General features: G+C 40.8%; 1 protein-coding gene across 1 annotated transcript in view; it reads left to right on the top strand.

Moving 5' to 3' along the window:
* Positions 1–21845, top strand: part of oca2 (oculocutaneous albinism II) — a 75219-nt gene that overhangs the window by 11347 nt on the left and 42027 nt on the right. The window contains exons 4-16 of the mRNA XM_014414231.3: positions 927–1124; positions 1359–1416; positions 1955–2027; positions 2240–2397; positions 2486–2568; positions 4045–4198; positions 8376–8447; positions 8990–9055; positions 9558–9614; positions 11434–11558; positions 11807–11945; positions 16827–16959; positions 20190–20337. Of these exons, the coding sequence (XP_014269717.2) occupies positions 927–1124; positions 1359–1416; positions 1955–2027; positions 2240–2397; positions 2486–2568; positions 4045–4198; positions 8376–8447; positions 8990–9055; positions 9558–9614; positions 11434–11558; positions 11807–11945; positions 16827–16959; positions 20190–20337 (1464 nt within the window). The remainder of the gene's footprint in view (positions 1–926; positions 1125–1358; positions 1417–1954; positions 2028–2239; positions 2398–2485; positions 2569–4044; positions 4199–8375; positions 8448–8989; positions 9056–9557; positions 9615–11433; positions 11559–11806; positions 11946–16826; positions 16960–20189; positions 20338–21845) is intronic.

Raw genomic sequence — 21845 nt, forward strand, 5'->3', positions numbered from 1 at the left:
GCTTACAAACTGTTCAGGCCACTGAGGTCAGGGAAACGCCTCTGTAGCCTGAAAACAAGAACTGAAAGGTTCAGGAGGAGTTTTTACCCACAAACAGTGAGACTCCTCAATCAAAACACAAATCGGACAACATGATGGACAATTCCATACACAGTATATAATTTTCCTTTGAGTTTTATCCTTATTTTTATTTGTATTTTATCATATACATCTGTATTTATGTAAATACGTACACTTTAGCTCTTAACTATTACAGCGTAATATTTTGCACGATATTATACATTTTTATACTTTTATATAGATATTTTTTATTATAAGTTTAGTAAGATGCACAGTCGGGGGGGGGGGGGGAGTACTTTTTAGCCGGAAAAAACATTTCACTGTGTGTTGTACTAGTTATAACTACATGTGACAAATAAATAAAGAATTGAAGTGAAGAATTGAATACTTGTGGGGACCAACGAGTGGGGGGACCAAAATCCCGGTCCCGACGAGTTTGAAGGCATTTTTGACACTCAGAATGTCGTTTTAATGACAAGTTACAATTGGGTTATTGTTAGGTTTAGGGTTAGGCATTCATTTTTAATTGCTAGGGTTAAGGCTAAGGGGCTAGGGAAAGCATTATGTCCCCACAAGATATGAATACCCAACATGCGTGTGTGTATGTGTGTGTATGTCTTTAATGCCTCATGTTAGGCACAAATACAATGGAACATTAGTGGTTGTATTAAATGAAATGACTCATCCTACAAGTGTGTTGTACTGCCCTTCTTACAGGGTTGTACAACAGACTTATGGGATGATGGGAGAAACATTTTTTAATTTTAGACCTCTGCGATCTGCAGCTGCTGAGTGTTGTGTTTATTTTTTTATATTGAGGTGTAGTGATTGATGAGGGGCTGAGACTGTGATTATTCATTTTCCAGCATAACCTACATGACCCTACATGACCCCAGCTTTGTTGGAGGGGAGGAGCCCTGGAACAACGGCTCCCTGGACGTGGAGAGGCGGTACCGGCTGGGCAGCGAGGTCACCAGCCTGTCGCTATCGCACTCCAGCTCCTCGGAGAAGTACGACCCTCTGGACAACCTCAACCTCAGCTTCAGGTTCACAAGCAATGTGAAGTGAGTCCCAACTTCTTTTCTCCATTTGATCCCTCAGTGTGATGCCATTATTCCTCAGAGAAACAGATAAAAGTGCTTAAGGAAAAGTAGGGCCAGTGGAAAAAGATAATTATTATCATGTTACAGATTAATCTTGAAACCGTTTTATGGGGCCTGAGCCTCTTGGTTTAAAACCAATAGTATCACACCAAGCTCATTCAATTTAACTCACTATCCACTTTTTGGTCTTTCCAGATGCTGCTTCAAAGTCTCCAAAACTGCCACCATCTTTGCATTTGTTGTTCTCTGCAGTGTAAGTATATATGTCCCCGTAGAACAGACACCACCGCATAATAAAATGGAAAGTATAACATGGTAAAAACCTAATTACTACAAAAAAAGCTGTTTGGTATTACTGAAATCACTGAAAGTTAATGATAGCTAGGTCAGCTGCTTTCCTCTGTTTTTTAATACTAACCTTAGCTAATCACCTCTTGGTCTGTTTACTCTTCACTGGATTAAATCAAATAAAACACCACATTTTAGACCATTTTCATAAAAACTGCATTCACTGAATCTGTGTAGTGCATCTTTGTGGTGGTAGGGTGTGGTTTGTGGCTCAGCTATAGGAGGGAGAGGTGTGGCAGGATGACTGGCTGGTAGTGGATGCAGGGGGGAAGCGGAGCTGTCTGCAGAGACAGTGCAGCTCCAGCCATGCAGAGCATCAGAGCTGTTTTCAGTTGTAAACACTGTAAATAAAGCACAGTGTGTCGTCACTAAAATTACCTGCTATGATCCTGTTTAAAATATGTTCTTTATAAAATATATCGATGACTTTATTCTGGTTCCAGCTGTTCTTCAGCATGTATCCTGATCGAGACAACCCCTGGAGGATGCTGGCAGTCTCTTCCACAGAGAGTTTCTGTATCCTTTCCAGTGACTTACCGTAGACATGCCCTACTAGTTCTGAGATCACAGCAAAGAGGAGAGGGCTGGAAAATGAAGCAGGGTTGTTTTACATCGAGTATGAGCCATGCTAACACACTCTAGGTGTGGATTTAATGCCCCCGTTCATTTCAAATGCACAAAACATTCAATGTGTCTGGATTTTTCTCTTGACCGCCCACGTCTCACAGCAATGAATGTGACTGATTTTCGGGACAATGCTTTACTGAAGCTACAGGTGGCCGGGCCTTTTGCAGGGGGGATGATAGATTTGACCACTCAGGAGTACATCCTCATTCAGGTAGAGCAGACCGAGCAGCCAGGACAGCGGCGGAGGAGGACTCAGCAGGTGAGAGCAGCCTCGAGCTCCAACTTCCTCGCAGTATTATTACACTAATGAGATTCTGCCTCGTTTATATTGTGCTGTTTGTAAACAGGTGACTCATAATTGGACCATCCCTCTACATGCAGAAAGAAGCGACCAGATAGTGGAAACAAAAACCTTTGAGATGCTCAACAGGTACTCAGAATACTGTGACAGTGTATTGATATGACCGCCTCGGTTTTAATGGTCACATGGGCCTAAAAGTAGTTCTGGTTATCACTGGGGTTGTTTATGTGATATACAAAAACAACAAAACCAATAATAATTTTAAAGCTAACCTTTCTGACTTTCAAAGCAGTGTAGTTTGCACGCTTTCTACCACCTTTACTGTCATATTTCTGACTCTTTGTGTGTGCATTTATCATTTAGAGTGTGTAACATTTATCCCAGTTAGAAGCCACTGGTGTCAGAGACATGCACAATATATCCAGCGAGCAAGTCTGCTGGTTCAAGAGAGCAACTCTTTACTCTCTGTTCTGGTTTTTTTTAAAGTCACTTTCTTTGACTTTTTTTTTTTTTTTTTTGCTTGATAAGCCTGGACATGTTTTCGACTTGATCTACGTTCCTTTGGTCAGGAGCTCTGCAGATACAAATGGCTGAGATGAGTTTCTGGGAGAGTTTGAAGTAGAACTGCTGCTCCTTCACTTTAAAAGGAGCCAGCTTGAGCATCTGATTAGATCCCTCCTGGGTGTCTGAGCTCTGAGGCTTCTGGGGCTCAAACACTGAACAAATCTCTGTAGGATGGCCTTCTTTCATCTTATCAATATCACTGAAATTACAAACATCCTGTCTCAGAGGGATGCTGAAAAAGTATTTCGCGCATTTGTTACCTCTATGCTGGACTGATGTAATTCTTTATTATCAGCTTTAAGAAGCTCCTTGTGGTTCCTACAGTTTCTAAAAATAGAAATGGAGGCAGAGCCTAGAGGTTTCAGGCCCTTCTTTGGTACCCAGCTTGGATTCAGGAGACAGACATCCTCTCTTCTTTAAGATTAGGCTTAAAACTTTCCTTTTTGATAAAGGTCATATATTTATGGCTGAACCATCCCTTAGTTTTGCTGCAATAGGCTCAGGCTGGTGGGAGACTTCCCATGATGCACTGAGACCTTTTTCACTGCTGCGCCTTGTCGTCATTAACTTCTCTCTTCTGCAGCTCGAGTTTTGTGCTGTTTGTGGTCCCTCTTTTCCTCTTCTATTCCCCCTCACTCCCCCCAGTTATGGCAGATGGCTGCACCTCTCTGGGCCTGGTTCTGCTGGAGGTCTCTTCCTGTTGAAAGGGAATTCTGCATAGCGTGTTGTCCTTTTGTCTCTTTATAAAGACTTTACTGAATGTGATGTACTATAATGATTGGTGTTGTGAATTAGTCCCACAGAAATAAATGTAAATGAAAAACAATTAATTGAATAAAATGTGTTTGATAGGTGGCATTGATTTTGAAAGCGCTATGATACCCACCGAAAAGGAGCAAATTAAACAATATAACTTGACTTAAGGTGTTTCTGGTGTTTTGTCTTTGCTGATAGATTTCTGACAGACGGTCGTAATTCCAGCAAAAGCAATGAAAGATGATCATTCCCACCATTCTTGTTGCCATTTCATTTCTTGCACAGTGATCCCATCGCCATCACAATTCAGGCGTTCCTGCAGGATAACGAGGTGGTGCCGCTATCCATGACCCACCAGCCGCTTTACGTCAGCGTGGAGACACAGGTGGCCATCGCTGGAATCATCCTAGCTGGGGTCTATGTTCTCATCATCTTTGAGGTAAATAGCCTGTGGTGCTCACGCTCTTCTACGGGTGATGAACGAGCTTGTTTTCGGTGTCTGTGGAAGAGTTTGAAATGTGAAACGCACAGTTCAGCGCGGCCCGCGAACAACAACGACACACTCACACAAGAACACTGGACCGCATGTGTGATATTATGCTACGAGCACAAAGTAAACAGAAGTATGCTCATTGAGTCAGAATGAGGACCGGGAAACTGAATCTCCAGAGCTGCGTTTAGTTCAGACATCATTTTTTAATCCGAGAATTAAAAACATTTCACTGTCAGAGAAAAAGAAAACAGGTGGGATTTATAAAATTGATTATGGCTGAATTCCATTCAGCTGCTCCACTTTCAGGCTCCTGGTATTGTTCATGCTGGCTCACTGTCACACTCCTATGGCCTGCAGGGACACTTGAAATAGAGCAGAGCAATCGTTAACGGTATAAGCAGCACCTGTGCTTTTCCTACTCTGCCAAGTCATGGAAAAAAAAAGAGCCTCACCGGTATCTCATTGCCACACAGGTGTTTTTATTTCGCCTGATTAGACTTCTTCTGCCAGTGAGCATGTGCAGTCTGTGCCTCAGTGGCAGCGCCGCCCCACTTGTGTTAACTTTATTAGATTCGATGCACCTGTCAGAGCGGGACAATTGACTAAACTTTGCCCTCCTCAGTTAATGGTGCTGAAGTGTGTCTATGATTGCACATAGTACTGGACTGGGATTTGGCAACACTGAATGATGACCGCTCCCAACACAATTAAATCAGACAGATGACAGCAGCCAAACAGAAATGGGGAGCTATGTTATTAGTTTTTAAAAAAAGCTACTTCTGTGTCATTACTATAAAATGACTGTGTTCCTCATATTATATGTTGTATTTTCCAATAAGAATTCACTTAACTAAAAGATGAACTCTGTTCTGTGCTGAACTTAAAGAAAGTCATTTATTGATTGATTGCAAAACAGAGCCCAATGAGGAAAACCTGATAACATACTGAGGAGAATCACTAGACCAAGGAGAACAGATGCTCTGACAAAGGGGGAGGCAGCAACTGTAAATTTACACACAGTATGGCAGTAGAGGAAGTGGAAACAGGTGGGGAGAACGAGAGACAGCTGAACTAAATCACAGAAGAGGAGACAAAAGCAAAGCACAAGGAACGCTGAAGCTCAAAATAAAGCAGGAAGTGAAATAAGCTCATAGAGCTCCCCCTAAAGGTCAAGGGCTATACTAAAACTTCGATGTTTTACAATGTTTATATCGCAGCATGCTAACATGCAACCTTTGACCTATGAGCTTTAAGCATTACATAATAAAGTCATATATATTTTATTATCTTTACCCATATGATTGGAACAGAATTGGCTGAAATCTTCAGCTGTTAAAACGTGACATTTTCAGATATCCAGTGTGTGATTTTGCAATATTTTGTAGTCATTGTGACATCAAAGGGCATTGGATTGAAAAAACTAAGTGGTGGTTTCTTGAATTTTTTTCCAAGGATAACTTTGACCTTGGGTGCTAATAATGAAGGTCAAATGCTCGTACTGAATTTCAAATTTGGTGTGACCTTGACCTGATTTTTGCCAAAATTAAATCAGCTCAAGCTGTTATTGATATCTACCATCACACAAAATTTGAGCAGGATATCTTGGAAACTGTAGACCATAGACTGCTAACAAACAAACAAACAGAACAGATTGCATGCTTCCCTCCTTCAGCGGGAGAGTGAACATTAGACTTGACACAGATGCATTAAACTCTAAAACAAGAGCGGATTAAATGCACTAAGTGGAAAAATACATAAAACAATACAAACACTTAGAAAACCAAGAGTATTTAGATAAACAAAACTCCCAAAACACTGTAAATTGACTCAAGACCTTGATATGATATGACCAGCAGTGCATCATGTCTTGTTTTGGTTGAGCTTTTTAACATCCACGCAACCAAGTCTTTTTGCAACCAGAGCACTTGCCCCCTGCTGGACACTAAGAAGAATGCATGTTTCAGGCAGCAGTCAGATACTTTTCTGATCTGCATCATTAATGGATGATTAATATATGACTTATATAATCAGATGAGTATCAATCTCTGAAACCGCTATCACTTTGAGGAGGTTCTTGGTTTGTGGCTTTAGATATGAGTTTTACTTCCACTCAGCGTTTGCTTGTTTAAATCAGACAGACTCCTCTGTCTGAGAGCATGTGAACTCACTAAACTGTACCGACGGGGTCGCTGGGACATGAAAGTCAAGCGCAGGCCTTGAGAGATGACAGCGCAGTTTTACTCTGCACGCTCGCTCATGCGTCGCTTGTGTAACTGACAGATCCTCTCACAGAAGCTGTAATTCAAAGACAGAGGGATCGTCTCAGAAAGAGATGAGCATGCAGTGCACGAGCGCTCAGACATCAGGATGCTGTTTGACTTCGGCGCTGTCAGGTCTCCATTTGCTAATGTCTCACTCCTCCACAGAATTATGCTTTTAGTCTCTAGTCTGATAACTTGACGCAGCCTCCGAATGAGTGAGTGCATATGCAGTCTCTCACATTTAGGGTATTCTGAATGCTGAGCTCAAACAAAGGGATTTGTCAGTGTTGGTAATTGGGCACCAGTTTGTGATTTTTTTTTTTAAATGGGCATTTCAGTGAAATGTTCTAAAAGATCTGAAGTAAAGAACTGTGATGTAATTTTTATTTTGTCAGTTTTGAGACAGGCTGAGGCTGAAGAAAGTTTCGCTGCTTTTGTTCCACTTTACTCATTATTTAAGCAGAAGTATTAAGACAAATAGATTATAAATGTCTACAGAGCGTCTGAGCTATTATTCATTGTGAGTGAAAAGACCCAGTTTAGTGCTGAGCAGTTCACAAAGGTCGGTAATGCATTAAAGACACTGCGACTGTGATGCTGTTGTTTTTAACTTATTTTTACCAATAAAATTAGATTCAGATCTGTCAATAAAAACATGGTAACTAAAGGAAATAAAATAGACTAAAGAAAGCCTCTTACGCTGTGCAAGAAACACACAGAGTGGCATAAAATGTTGTAAAAATGTTAAGCACATTTAAATTCACATTAATTTATGCAATTAAAGCTTAAAAATCAAGAGTAATTCAGATGTCAAAATGTCTTTTTTGACTTTTAAAAACATTCATTCATTTCTTTTTGTGCCTAGAGTCAAATGTTGATGGTTTTGCAACACGAATGCACTTTTACTGTGTCAGTAAAATATTTCTGATTTACTCTAAAAAAAAGCAGCGTTTTCATCGTTAAACAGTTTGCTTTCTATATTCATTATATACACAGTAGTTGTTCTACATAATAAATAATTCACACAAATGTTACTGTTAAATCCCAAAATAACAAGCGTCTCTCCTTTGAACACAACATGAAATGTTAAAGGATCATCTGTGCTCATCACGCACTCATTTTAAGATGCATTATATTTTTGCATGTGTGGTAATGAGCGCCTCTGAATAGCACTGTGGACTTTGATAGATGAAAATGACAGAACATCATAGATCTTATGGATCACGAGACTTTCTTGACTCCTCGTCCCAGTCGCTGCAGCTGTCATTCACGCAGGTGCTTTCTCTTATATATAATAGTCCTCAGAATAATATCAGTAATGCTAGCAGCAGAAAACCTCACAGAAGACCTCCTCTGTAACAATAAATCAAACAGAACACACAAGAATAACAGATGTAAATAATTATCAGTGTTTGCCTGCCTATTTGTGATTGTTTGGAGCGCTAATACTGTTTTCTGCCCTTTTCCCTCAAATTAAACAATTAAAATGAAGAAGTATTTTATTTACCAACAAAACAAACTAATTTGTATTTAAAATGTCCTAAAAAACAGTGTTTTTTTTCACATTAGGATTATTATTTTCATTAGTCAAAGCCACAGGAGGATGGTGATGCAGATGGACAAAAGAGCCAGGCATGTGACTCCTACTGTATAACAATAAACGTTTTCAAGAAATGGCTGCAGAATTTTTTTTTCAAACCATTCCTTCCTCCAGAGATGCCTCACAGATCAGTCGAGAGATGACTGAGACGGCATCAGAACGAACAGGAATGTTACACTGCTTAAAAATATTTACAGAGTTAATGTGAAGGTGAGTGCTCGTTTGTTTAGAAGTGAGTGTGGTAAATGTTTTGTCCTTTCAGATTGTGCACCGCACCCTGGCTGCCATGCTGGGATCTTTGGCAGCCTTAGCTGCTCTGTCTATCATCGGGAATGTAAGTCTCTCTCGTTATTTGATTTTACTGATTTTTTAGGGATGCAGTGGTACATTCAGAACATATTATGAACGCTTTAACATATGATTCATGTATTTGAGTTATGGTTGAACAGTTATTCAGGCGTAAGTACGTTTTGTGCCACACAATACAGACAAAACCAGTGGAAACTGCAGGATTAATTTCTGAAATGTCATGATTAATTTCAAAGTTTGTCATTCATTAACATCTATGTGTTTCCAAATGTAGTCACTGGCCCAAGTTTGAGAGTAGTGGACATTTTCACCTCAGCGGGACGCTTTGGGAACAGAGCAGTCATTCGTGGTCCTAGTTCCACCTGTGCTTTTGTCTGCTTCGGCAAATGAAGCAGGAACTGGGCCAGCGAGGAGTTATAGCAGCATCCAGACACAGCCGTACCCAAAAGTTTAACGCTGTTAACGAGTCTGATCATCATTTATTAAGCTTGTCCTTTTGTTTTTTCCCCTTCAGATCCAGAAATTCTTGATAAATCTGTGTAATTACATTCTTTGTCTCTCCCACAGAGACCCAGCCTTGTTACAGTGGTGGAGTGGATCGACTATGAGACGCTGGCTCTTCTGTTTGGCATGGTGATTAACTCCTCACATGTTCACTGACTCAACAAATCTCAGAGCATTAAAAAAAGAGCTCTCTGACTCTCTCAACTGCACTCTGCGCCCTTTCTATCAGTCTTCTGAATGTCTGACAGCGAAATACATTTCTATGGAGGCGAGTGAAACGAACAACAAAAAAAATCCAGTCTCCATGGAAACAAACATGTCCTAAATATGTCAGTTATGGTATAAAATTATGAAGAGGGAGTTTGAGACATTTCTGGAATCCATTTAAAAGCAGTTTCAAATCCTCGAACTTACCTGTAAAAACATTTTTGAACTCATCGCGATGATAATAAGGAAGGTAATAAAGAGACACGAGTACCGTATTAATGAACCCTGGAACTCAGGCACATATTTCATTCTGACCATCTCATCCAAGATAAGCAGCATCTTATTATCTTAGGGGGCCGTTTCTGAAATCTCACAGGGAGATATAATCTTACTTAAAGGAAAATTCTTCTTTTCAACAACACAGATGGTGCTGGTGGCCATTTTCTCAGAGACTGGCTTCTTCGATTACTGTGCAGTGAAGGTAAGTTGATTTATGATAATAATAATGATAATATTAATAATTGATGTTGATGAGAAAATTAGAAAAAGTCTGAATGAGAAAGCTTCTCTCTAAAAGAGAAGATGGCAGCAGGGTTAAGGTTAGCAAAGCTGAATCTGAACAAACCTCACGACTCCTGGAACAATGTTCTTTGAACAGAGGAGACCAAAGTGGAGAAGTTTGTCCACAATGTGCAGCAGCATGTTTGGAGAAAACCAAACAGCGCATACCAACTGTCAGCACGGTGGTGGAGGGGTAATGATTTGGGCACCCTGCAGTCATTGAATTAATCGTGGACTTCTTTGTAAACCAAAGTATTCTAAAGTCAAATAAGAGGCCATCTCTGTACTACAGCTAAAGCTTGGCCCAAACCAAGTCATGAAACAGGACATTGATCTCAAGCACAGGAGCAAACGTACAACAGAATGGACCCCGATCTGAAAGAAATGAGCTTTGCATGAATATCCACAATCCTCAATGATCTGAAGCGATGCTGCAAAGAAAAACGGGCCAAAAGAGATTGATGAAGTCACATTTACCTCAGGTTATTGCTGCTGGTTCCACAAGCTGATGACAACTCTCTTTGTCACATGACTGTAAGTAAGAACACAAAGGCCCACATACAGCATCGAATTGATTTTAAATTTCTGTTTACTTTCAATCACGTGGGATCCTGTTCAACCTACTTAAATTTGGAAGGTGACAAGTTTTTGTCGATACAAAATATTTCTTGTTTTTTTTGCATAAGATAATTTTAGCACAAGATGATCACTTCTGATGAATGTCTTGTGTGCGCTCGCTAGATTAAAAAAATAACCTCAAGATATTTAAGGGGCTGTAGGATGCTGAGCGGAAGTGTATGAAATAAGCTGCCCGCTTGTGAGATGTCTCGACAGGCTTTGAGCTATTTCTGAAATTAGCAGCAACACACGACACGACTGTAGTTTTGATTTTGACTTATCCAATGTCACAAAGGTTCACAAAGGAGGACCTTTCCAATGTCAGACAACCTATCAAGTTTGCAAATCTATCTTTACATCCTGACCTAAAAATACAGTAACAGCAGTAAAGGCTGACAAGGATGACATTCGTTGTGTTTCGAGGTGAAGTTCAGAAAACTAAATCTTCAAAATAATCAGATTTTATGGGGTTTTTTCCGGGAAGAAGTGCTCTTTAACTGCAACTGTAAAAAAAAAGCGCTACAGTTTCACAGTCCTATCTGTCCTCCATATGACAGAGGAATACACATTCTCAAATTATTCTTTTGCTCTACTATTGAAGATAACACATCCGTCTTCTCTTTTCAAAGAAAAACAGCAATCTTTTATACCGAATGTGCGCTGTACATGGTGAACGAGGACGAGCACTTTTGTGCCTGACGCACTTTTGTGCGTCAGGTACAGCGAGTCCTGGAAAACAGTGAGATCATGCAAGCATGTAAATTTTAAGTGCGACCTGGAGAAGAAGCAGCCACGCCAAATTAAAATGTATTCTCAGAGAAGAGCTCAGCAGCTCTCACACATCACACCGTTACCTTTGAAAGGTGGCCATCCTGACCTGGTGATGTAAGAGTGCTGTTTTAAAGTGGGAATCCATGTGCAGTTCTTTATGAATCTTAATGATATTATATCTTGTGCTACTATGGAAAGATTTACATATTTTTAGATTTTTTAAACACACCAAAGAACAGTCAGAACTGGTCCGAAGCTGTGCCGGATGTGTTTTCTGAGTCAGCTGTTTTGGCGGTGCCGATAATAAACAACCTAACCTCATCTCTCCATTATCTGTCTCCACTTGGCAGGCTTACCAGTTAGCCAGAGGAAGAGTGTGGCCCATGATCATCATCCTTTGTCTCATTGCTGCCATTTTATCTGCTTTTCTGGACAACGTGACCACTATGATGCTTTTTACTCCCGTCACCATAAGGTGCCTTTTTTTTAATTCTCAGGTGGAATACATTCCACACACACACACACACACACACACACACACACACACACACACACACACACACACACACACACACATACTGCTGTCCACTTGGTTTGTGTGTGGCTGTCCTGCACAAAAGGTTAAAGGATCAATACCAACATCCTTTTCATATTTCTCTATTTACCCCACCCTTTGTAATCTAATCATGACTAAAGGGCTTTTCTGTCTGTCTGATTTTGCAGGTTGTGTGAGGTGCTTAATCTAGACCCCAGACATGTCCTGATTGCAGAAGTAATCTTCACCAACATTGGAGGGGCCGCCACAGCTGTCGGAGATCCGCCCAATGTGATTATAGTATCAAATCAGGACCTGCGCAGAGAAGTAGGCACCTTCACAGCTCGAATATACAGTAATCATCTAGCAAAGCAAAGACATTACTGATGTGTACAACACTGACAGGTAGATTTACTTGTTAGTACTGGCTGAAAAAAGGATTGAGGCTAAACATCTTGCAAGTGTTTGGTAAAAGTTTACACGATGCATATCACACTGGCTTGTGAACTCCTAATTTCAAATCTCACATTTTGCGTTTTTGGCTTCTTAGAGCCTGAAGTAACCATACTTAGCTTAGCCTCCCTGTCGTGTTCGGGTCAAATCTGACTTAAAACACTCAGAAATATTGTGTTTTACATCTGATTGCCTCAAGGCATCATGACATCCTCCACACTATGCACTTGAACATTGATGATCACCACAGGAAATGTCTACTCAACCTCCTCCATAAACTTAACGACCCCGTGAATGGCCCACTCAGTGACCAAATGAAAGACCCATTGAATGACCTACTGAATGACCCACTGAACTGAATTTGGGGGGGACCACAACTGGAGGGCTATGGGGTAGAAAGTTAAGTTATAAGCTCATGATTAAAAATGATGATTAATAATGGTTAAAAAATAATGACAAACCTTTTCTTTTATCATTATCAGTTTTTTAAAATTTTATTGAACAGCTGTTCTTTTTCCTTTATTTAAATCTGTTTTTCAAACCGGACCTTGTGAGGATTTCAGTCAGCAGGTAAAATCTCTGCACGGAGGAGGAAAAGCATCTGTGTTACAGCATGAACAGACTGAATACTGAGGTTTTATAAACAGGCTTTGAGAATGTTTGCTAAATTCAGTCATGATATTTAACTTGGTATTAGACTGTACAATAATTCAGTCTGAAGGGACAGAATTATTTTTTTTAATTGAATGTAACTTCGATCTACAGGAGATGATAATGAAAATAATATTTTTCAGTTGTGTACAGTTAGTGTTTCCTTAAAGGTTGCATGTTTTTTAAGCCTTCATATTTTCTCATACAAACTGAAGAATTAACAGCCTGATGCTGCATTTCCAGCACGCACACGCATGTACACTGTACATATAGACTTTTTCCTGTCCTGTGAGCAAATGTAATCATCTGTGTTTGCAGGGTTGTACATCTGCAATCTTTGTTTAGCGCAATCTGTCCATGTATTTATACAGTCGTGAGTGGTGACCCTTGTTTACGTTGATGTGTAGGTGATGAATGGAGATGTAGTGGCAATGAATCCAATTTATATTTTTGCAGCAGCTATCATAAATCACAAGAATTAAAGATGTCAAGATGTCGGTGGGAAAAGAAGCTGCTACCTCCTCTTATTTCAGTGCAGCTGACCAGCGTTACAGGTTGATTTTATTTCTGTTCCTGGTCAAAGGTTTGCATTTACACATGTACAGTGTTTTGTGTGAAAGTCCATACAGCCATTTTCCCTTATTTTCTTACATGTAATCATTTGCAGCAGCTGTGACAGCTGTGTAGCATAACACCTTCTATTCGTTCACCTTCCTGTGACGTTTGTAGCAGTATAAGCTTACAGTGTGTTGGTAAAGCCATCTACATGTGATGTGACCCCAGCTTTGGGGTTAGTCTCTGATTAAACCTGTGAGGAAGACTGCCACTCCTGATGCAATAATGTGTGAAACCATGTAACACCCAGCTTTTTTTCCAGTGGTGGATGATGTGTTATAAAAGTGTTTTCAATCATCCCATCTCTGCTAATGTGTCAGGATATGCAGGATCTGCAGTCAACGGAAAACATTTTTAGTATCGGAAGCTTTCTGGTTTGCAGCCCTCTTTCAGTTTGAGTTCAACTAAATCATTTTAGTGGATAAAGTTCAGAATGAACAGCAGGATATCTGCTGGCTGCACCAGAAACCCCTCAAAAGTGGCTGTTACACTCTGCTTAGCCTCTGAGAGATCCACGGAGAGCCGGCTCCCTTCCTGTTAATCAAAATGAACCAGCAGTATTTGCAATGAGTCAGGCCTCAATGAATCAGAGTGCTTCTATTAAGTAGCCCACATTTTATTTTGGTTTTCAGGAATATAGCATATTGAATCGGTATTGATGATTGCTGTTACAATGAAGCTGATTTTGCTAATGAAATGCCAGCATCCTGCTTACGTATCCTGATCGGTGTAGTGAGGTTTTATGACAGGATGTTAGGAGTGTGGTTAAAGCAAAGCAGAAACCTCCACGTGTGTGGAAGTAGCAGCCTGTAGTGATGGACACCTGCGCCATGTAGCTGTTGATAGAAAACTCTCTGCTCCTTCCTGTTTTGTGAATGTTGTAACGTGGCTTGTGGTTGGATTATGTCCCTCATACTTACAGAAACAGTATTTCCTGCAATCAAAACCAGGTACAAAATCCAAAGTTAATTGTCTTAACCCTTGTTTTTACTTTTGTGGGCTCCATTTATTCTGGAAAGCCCAAGAAGTCAGAAAGTGGAACTTTTCCCATTTTTAGAAATTGGGAGTTCTCTACTACAGCACATTATAACTACTTTCTCCTTCTGCTTCCTCTGGATGCTCCCTTTAGGATCATTAGCCTCCATCTCATCCTAGCCCTCTGTCACACCAACCCTGCATGCCCTACTTCCTCCTTCATTCATAAATCTTCTCTGTAGTCTTCCTTTTACCGTGTCCCTCCTTTGCACATGTTACACTATCTCATCCTTGCCTCTAACTTTTAGAAACATCCAATAACTTTCAGGTTCAGCTGTCCCTCTGATGTATGATCTTTTCCATCACTGTGGCAGCTTTTCACTCCCAGTGAAAAGCTGCCACAGTCTGCAGTCCCAGTACTACACCAGTACTGCCTTGTCAAGTTGATCTGTATTCTATGATGATCCATGTTCTGGCTTAACTAAAATCCAGCCATTTGGAAACCCACTTAGACACAAGTTGTCATCTGTTGCACAAGTTTGGACAAAGCTGAAACAGCAGTGACAACATTTTACTAAGCTAATCAGAGCAGAGTGTCGCTGTCTGAAAAGGGCATTGACTTGCATGTTCCTCTCATAACCTTCACTCTTTGTATACTCAGAGGAGCATGATGCTAAATCTCTACAAGACATGACATTTTCACAACTGCTTGATGTGACATCTGTTCAGTGCATGTGACATTTTGGCCTTTGCCGACGCGAGCAATATGTGGTCTCCGGGTTACTGTAGCTCCTGTAGCGCCAGGTTTCCACAGCCCACTGTCCAGTTTGTCTTGGCTCCATTTCCCAGGTGACAGAACTGCAGGGTTACAGCCACGGCACACTCGTTCAGTCATGTCTGGCCCGCGATAAGCACAGCTTGTTTGTGCGTGCGCGGTCTGCTTACCCGTTAGTTAGTTTGCCTGTTGGCTTGTATGTGGCGAGGGGATTTTAGGGATCTGGAGATGGAAAGAAAGGCACGTCCGTAAAGTGTGTATGCGTTTAGGTTCTGCTCCTCATCACAGTGTCCGTCTCTTTAGCTTGTTGCAATCCAAGGTACCATTGTGCATATGAAAACTCTGGTATCATTTCACAGAGGGACTTTCCTTGCCAATTGGATCCCCTCCAACCAGAATCGTTGACATTGGCTCTGAAATATGGACATACCGGGGTCGCAGTTTATGGCTGCAAACAGAAATACAATCACATCAACAAGTTTAAGTTTCTCTCTTTTTGGTCTTGTGACCGTCGCAAGCACATATTGTATTCATTAGGCTGCGGGCACACAACATTTTATTATTCTTCAGCTTTTAGTTTCATCGCTGAAACCGAGATTTTAACAGGAATTGTGAATTTTTTTCATAAACAGCAGGTTCATGCAAGCAGCTGTTCTCAGTCCACCAGGCTGCCCTGCAGGTCACTGCAGATGGAAAGCAGGTCTCCATGGGGGTGCGCATAAACCAGGATGTAGCCGGGATGTGCTACAAGTGACAAAATTAACTCTGTGATCCAAAGGGAATATGTGGATTAAATCTGCTGTTTAATAATTCAGACACTTCCACTCATGTTTAGTTGCATCACCCTTTTACTATTAACCAGTTTTATCACTGAATATCAGAAACGTGTTCTTTATACTGTGAAAGCATGTGAAATAAAGGCAGCGTGAGCTACTTGCAGTGTCTTTAAATGTTGCTCAATGAGAAACACCCAAGTGTTTATTTATATTTTGTTGTTTTTCTGTCACTTTAAGTTTCCTTACAACAGGGAGAGACCATTTGGAAAAAAAGAGGAAAATTTTATCCCAAAAATGTATTTTTTGGGAGTCACATGAGAGGACCATCAGTGAGCAGAATCCCAAATGAAGGCAGGAGATAGTGGCTAGAGGTGGTGGAGCAGATGGCTGATGGAGATAAAGAGTGAAATGCAGTGAGTGAGGTGGAGACGGGAAGGAGGAGGGTTGATCGGGGAACAGAGGCTGATGAGTGAAGTGAATCTGACAGCGTGGGAAACTGAAGCGACGAGGAAAATAGAGCAGCAGGAATTACAAAGGAGAGTGTAGACAGAACATGAAAGATCGCACCGATTTGTGTGCAATAATCAAATTCTGTGTCATTTCGCTCTTAAATCAAAAATTCCAGGTACGCTGTGCGGCTCATACTTACAGTTTGGAGTGTGAATGCACCTCCTGCTATCCTCAAGAGTTCAGTGCTCTCAAGGCCCTTTATATAGTAAGGAACATAGTCTGACATCATTATAATGCACTTGTGTGGGAGGACACTTTAGGTAGCTGCTTTCCTGAACTCTGAGTTTTCTTTCCTCAGAACACCACACGACTTTTTTCACACTGTGTCTCTCCATAAAAGTCCATCGCTGCATGCACACATTTTTTGCCTAAGCCCAGGCTCAGTTTGTCACGTTTGGGTGAAATTCGACCAGACGGCAAATGTCTAACACATTTTCATTATGTTTCCTACAGGGGATTGATTTTGCCAGTTTCACAGGCTACATGTTCCTCGGAATATGCCTCGTCCTTTTTACCTCATTTCCTTTCCTGCGGATGCTCTACTGGAACAAAAAACTTTACAACAAAGAGTCCATTGAAATAGTTGGTAAGTAGCACTGCTTTTTTCATAGACTGATACTCTAATCCTGTAGACTGCTGAGGGTGACACCTATACTCAAAAAATTCTAAGTAATATAATTACATGTAATTACATGTAATTTTGTAATTTTTTAAACACTGTAAGAAAGTTAACTTTCATGAATTCTGGCTCTAATGTTCTAATGTTTGCAGTAGAGTAAAAAAAGATGATAATACTTGTGGTGTCTTAGGGCGGAGCTTTGACTGACAAGATGCTACTCTACCAGCATCCCTCTGTTTCTCAGTCAGATCCACTGATTATGGTCAAACATGGTTTCAAACAATCAAAATGGTGATGTCACATGTCCGAGTTTAACATTTTTTCAGTTTAAAAAGTAGTTTTTTGGGTTAATTTATGTTTTTCTACATGAAAAATATTTTTTTAGATGGTTATTAAGCTGAGTGGACTTGAGTTATAAAAAATATAGTTACCTGCTGGATACAGCACAACCTGAAATCATTTGTGATGGTTTTTGAGTATTATTAAGAAGAGTATTAACTCCCAATAACATCTTTGCACACAATAGCTTCCCAATAAACCTTCTCAGGCACTGGCCTCACACAAACATAATTAACTCGGCATTACAGCCTCATCCCTCTAATTTCCACTTGAGATGCGTGCTGCCTTCAGTTTTCACTTTTTCAATTTCCACACTGTTCCACTCACACTGTTAGATATCTCTGCCATCTCCGATATTACATTTCTGGATCATATATTGCTGCAAAAAGATTGTGTGTGATGTAATAGTTCATGGTTGTGTGTGTGCGTGATTTTTTTTTATTGTATTATTTAAAGTAGGTTACTTAATTTGGAGAGGTCTGAAAAGGTCATGCTCAATGGAGCCTCTCCTGGAGGTTTGTTATTTAGGAACACAGGACAGAACTCCCTGTTCCTTTTTATACTAAAAACAAAAAACAAAAACATACAAAATAACCAAAAAAAGTACCGTGTTCGCCTTATTGAGAAGGGAGTGGAATTGTAAAATATTCATACTTTTTGCTGAAGAGTAGTCTTCAGAGCCGGGTGATACAGATTTCCACATCAGTCAAGGTTTAAAAAAAAAGTTTATAATTGGAACAAAGCCTGTGATCCAGTTCGACAGTCAAACCAAGCTGCCCATCATGCACGTGTAACATTCTTCAATCTCTTCACATCATATATTAAAGCCTCAGTGGCAGTGCTGCTGCCCTCCATCTCTGCCTGCTGCTTCGATCCATCCACCACCTCTGTCTTCAACGTTTTTACCTCAGTCGGGACCACTACAGTTGAAAGATGCTCATTTCCCTCTGCAGTCATTTATATGTGAAAAAGAAAGTTTTCCTGACTCTCTGCAGGTAAAGCCTTACTCTTTGAATAGGGAATAAGAGGGTAAGTCAGGTGCACTGATCATCAACAATGTGAACACCTCTGTAAAAACAAAAATTGTGCAGTTTTTTGCTCTTGAGTATTCAGGATTGTTGAACCCAAAATCTTCCGAGGAGTGGACGGTCCCAAGATCAGACCGTGCAATGCTCAGAGAAACTGGAAAAACCCCAAGCGTTAGCATGCTAAGTATTAAAGTTAACAAAAAGAAAACTAAAGCTGAATCTACAAGCTACTGTGAAACCTGTGAAAAACCTTTTCACATAACGGTATATTTGGTGATAGGGCTGTGGGACCCTTCCATGTGTACGCATGAGCATGAAAGTGGGGAGTGCAGCAGTATAAAGGTTTGACATGAAGTGGGGTGAAGATGCGTTGCAAAGTGGCTTGCAGATGCTCTTCAAATGTAGGCAGGTTAAAGAAACTCTAAAAACACACCTGCACGGGATTCAGCGGTGGAAACATGAGCTCAGAGCCTCGATGCCAAAGTTTGGGCCTCTTGGTGAACAAAGTTTACAATCAATTTGATAAAACTAACTTTTTGACCTTTAAAATTCAAAAGTATTTGTGATGATAACCTAACTCAGACATCATTTACTGGGGTAGAATGCCTTTATCTCCTTTTTCACCAGCTAACATCCCTCGAGGGTCTGGTGACTCACAGTGTGTCCGACACCACATGGCTCATGTGAGAAAACCCCTTTACTCTGATGTTTAGTTGCTCTGACTAGTTGGCAGTGAACAGACTCACTCATCCAGAGAGCAGCCTGATAGCGACACGGGACTCCTTTCTTTTCTATTAAAAAACTATTCATCTAATCTGGTGTACCACAGCCCTTTTATGTATCTTCTTAATTATCCAGCAACAGGAAAGAAAATGATTTGGCCATCCCTGAAGACTTGGAACAATGTTCAGAGAGAGAGAAAGGATGACAGACTGTGGTGGTTTGGAGCATGACTGTCCTCCATCATTCTGTCTTACTGTAGATCTGGCTTGTAAGACTCTGGGGAGATAGATAATAAGCATACAAAACAAAACACAACAACAACAATAAAAGAAAAAAGATATTTGTTTGAAACTGTTAAGAATTCTTCCGGAAACACAGTCACCTCCTATCATTGTTTACCCACACTATCAGACTTCCCCCCTCTGAGATGACCCCAGCATGGGATGATTGAAGCAGAGACCATGAGGCTGCTCAGTGGTCACCACAATCCTCACATTTAAGCTGTGAGCAACACCGACTGTTCGGAGCTGTTCTGTCACACTGAGCAGCGGGCAAACTAAAGCAAGCTTTTACCCATCACCACGGTGACCGTTCGATGCTGGCCTAAATCTGACCCCGTGGAGTTTCTTCTTCTTCTCCTGCCAGCCTGGTCTTGCTAAGAGTGCATGTGGCTGGATCAGCTCAAACCCCCCGCCACGGCTGGTAATTGTGCAGATTTGCTAACAGGAAATGTTTTTATTTCCTCTTTCCCCCTGCACTGCTTAGATCCTATTATGGTCACCTAGCAACCTTCCTGAAAAAGGATGGCACCTACTGATATCTACATAAGGGTCCCATATCCTCAGGCTGTATCTGTGTTTGAGCACTGGCGGTTCCTGGGTTGGTCAATGCACCCATCGCCAGGCTGCATTAGGCCCTCTGTGGGGGCTCACATATTGGGCATATTGACTGAAAACATCACCATGTTCTCTCAGCTGTAGAAGATATTACCAGACAAATATCCGTTATAAGCGTACTGCATTCTGCTGCTGAGCTTCATCACTGTAACTTTGAAGTCTGTGTGTCGTACATGCACTGAACAGGTGCTGTTCTCTCTTTGCCCTGCAGAACTCAAGCATGAGATCCTGGTTTGGAGGCAAACGGCTCAGCGCATAAACCCCGCCAGCCGAGAGGAGACAGCTGTGAAATGTCTTTTAATGCAAAAAGTCCTCAACCTGGAGAGTCTGCTGCGAAACATGATGAAGACCTTCCAAAGGTTAAAGAAAGCACAAGAACACAGAACATTAAGAATCACATTGTCTGTACTGTTAATGTCGTTTTTCAAAAGCCAACCTGCTGTATATTGCTTCGTACAGATCTTTTCACTAGATGCAGTTATCAGTACTAATCAATAATACATGATTTAACAAGAGAATTCATGGCTGGTGTGATTACTGAAAGCACACACTGCAAATACTTTGTGAACAAATTAATTTCGTAAGTCGGGGTTCCACTGTATAATAACAGGTGACAGAACACAAGAAGAACTCGATAGAACTCAATAAAAACTAAACAAAAGACCTGGGATGATGACACACGTCACTGACGCAACCTGGCTGGTGTACACATCGAGACCACCAAGAAAACAGACGAATAAGACTGACTTTGACCACAAGGGGCCGCTGTAGTAACAAAGGAAAAAGGAAAAGGCTCATTAAAGCCTAGAAATGTGACATAGCCACGATAGCACCGCGATGTGTGGTCGGTTACAAAGTAGCAATCATATAAAACTCTTGCATGCAATAGTAACACTGTAACTGCACGTTCCACTTCCACTGTTACAGTATTTTCTGCACTATAAGGCGCACTTAAAATCCTTAAATTTTCTCAAAAATTGACAATGGGCCTTATATTCCGGTGCACCTTATGTATGAATTCTGGTTGTGCTTACAGACCTCGAATGGATTTTATGTAGTACACGCCGCTCAGAAATCTGTCAAAAATGTTTTAGTCTGACTTTGGTAAGCTACGAAGCCACACCGCTTGATGGATTGTCGGAGCGTTATGGCTACTGTACTCAGGAGCCTCGTGGAGTAATCTGAGTCCAAACTCCATCCGCTTCAGGCCCCAAGTCAAACGAACACTACGGCATCACTGAGAGTTAAAAACTGTCTAAATTCTTTCATCTTTAATCAGCGTTGCTACTTTGCCAGGTGTAACAATTAAGTTTAACATCCAGGCATCCATGAAAACAGAATTTATTAAATTTAACTGAGTTAGAAGTTAGCAGGAAGTTAGCACGCTAGTTTCCACCTAAACATGATATTGCATGTTCTGACTGAGAGATTCCTGAAAAAATTAAAACGTACAGCTCTGCTATCACTTCCAACATGAATGAAGATAGAAAACTAAACAGCAGTGACGTTTGTAGCGTTACTGAAGCTGGGCTAGCTGGTATATAATGATGTGCTACGTGATCGCTAGCGACACAGCTATATTAGTATAATGAATTGAGTAAAGTTTGACTTATCTGACTGTTTTGTTTCGCTTAATGTGCCTTATAATCCGGTGCATCTTATGGTCCGAAAAATACGGCATTTGTTTTTACTTCTGAAATTAAGTATAAATCTAGAAGTGTGTCTCCCTAACGTCAGTTAGGGTTGCCAACTCCCTGAAAAATAAATAAGGGACACCTCGTGGCCAGGGCCGGGCGACCCAGTTGTCTTCACCCTTCCCAGTGTGGTGAATTTTCTAGCTCTTTTTTTGTGTGTGAAATTATTTTTT

This window comes from Maylandia zebra, linkage group LG23, assembly GCF_041146795.1.
Source record: "Maylandia zebra isolate NMK-2024a linkage group LG23, Mzebra_GT3a, whole genome shotgun sequence".
In the NCBI taxonomy this organism is placed as follows: domain Eukaryota; kingdom Metazoa; phylum Chordata; class Actinopteri; order Cichliformes; family Cichlidae; genus Maylandia; species Maylandia zebra.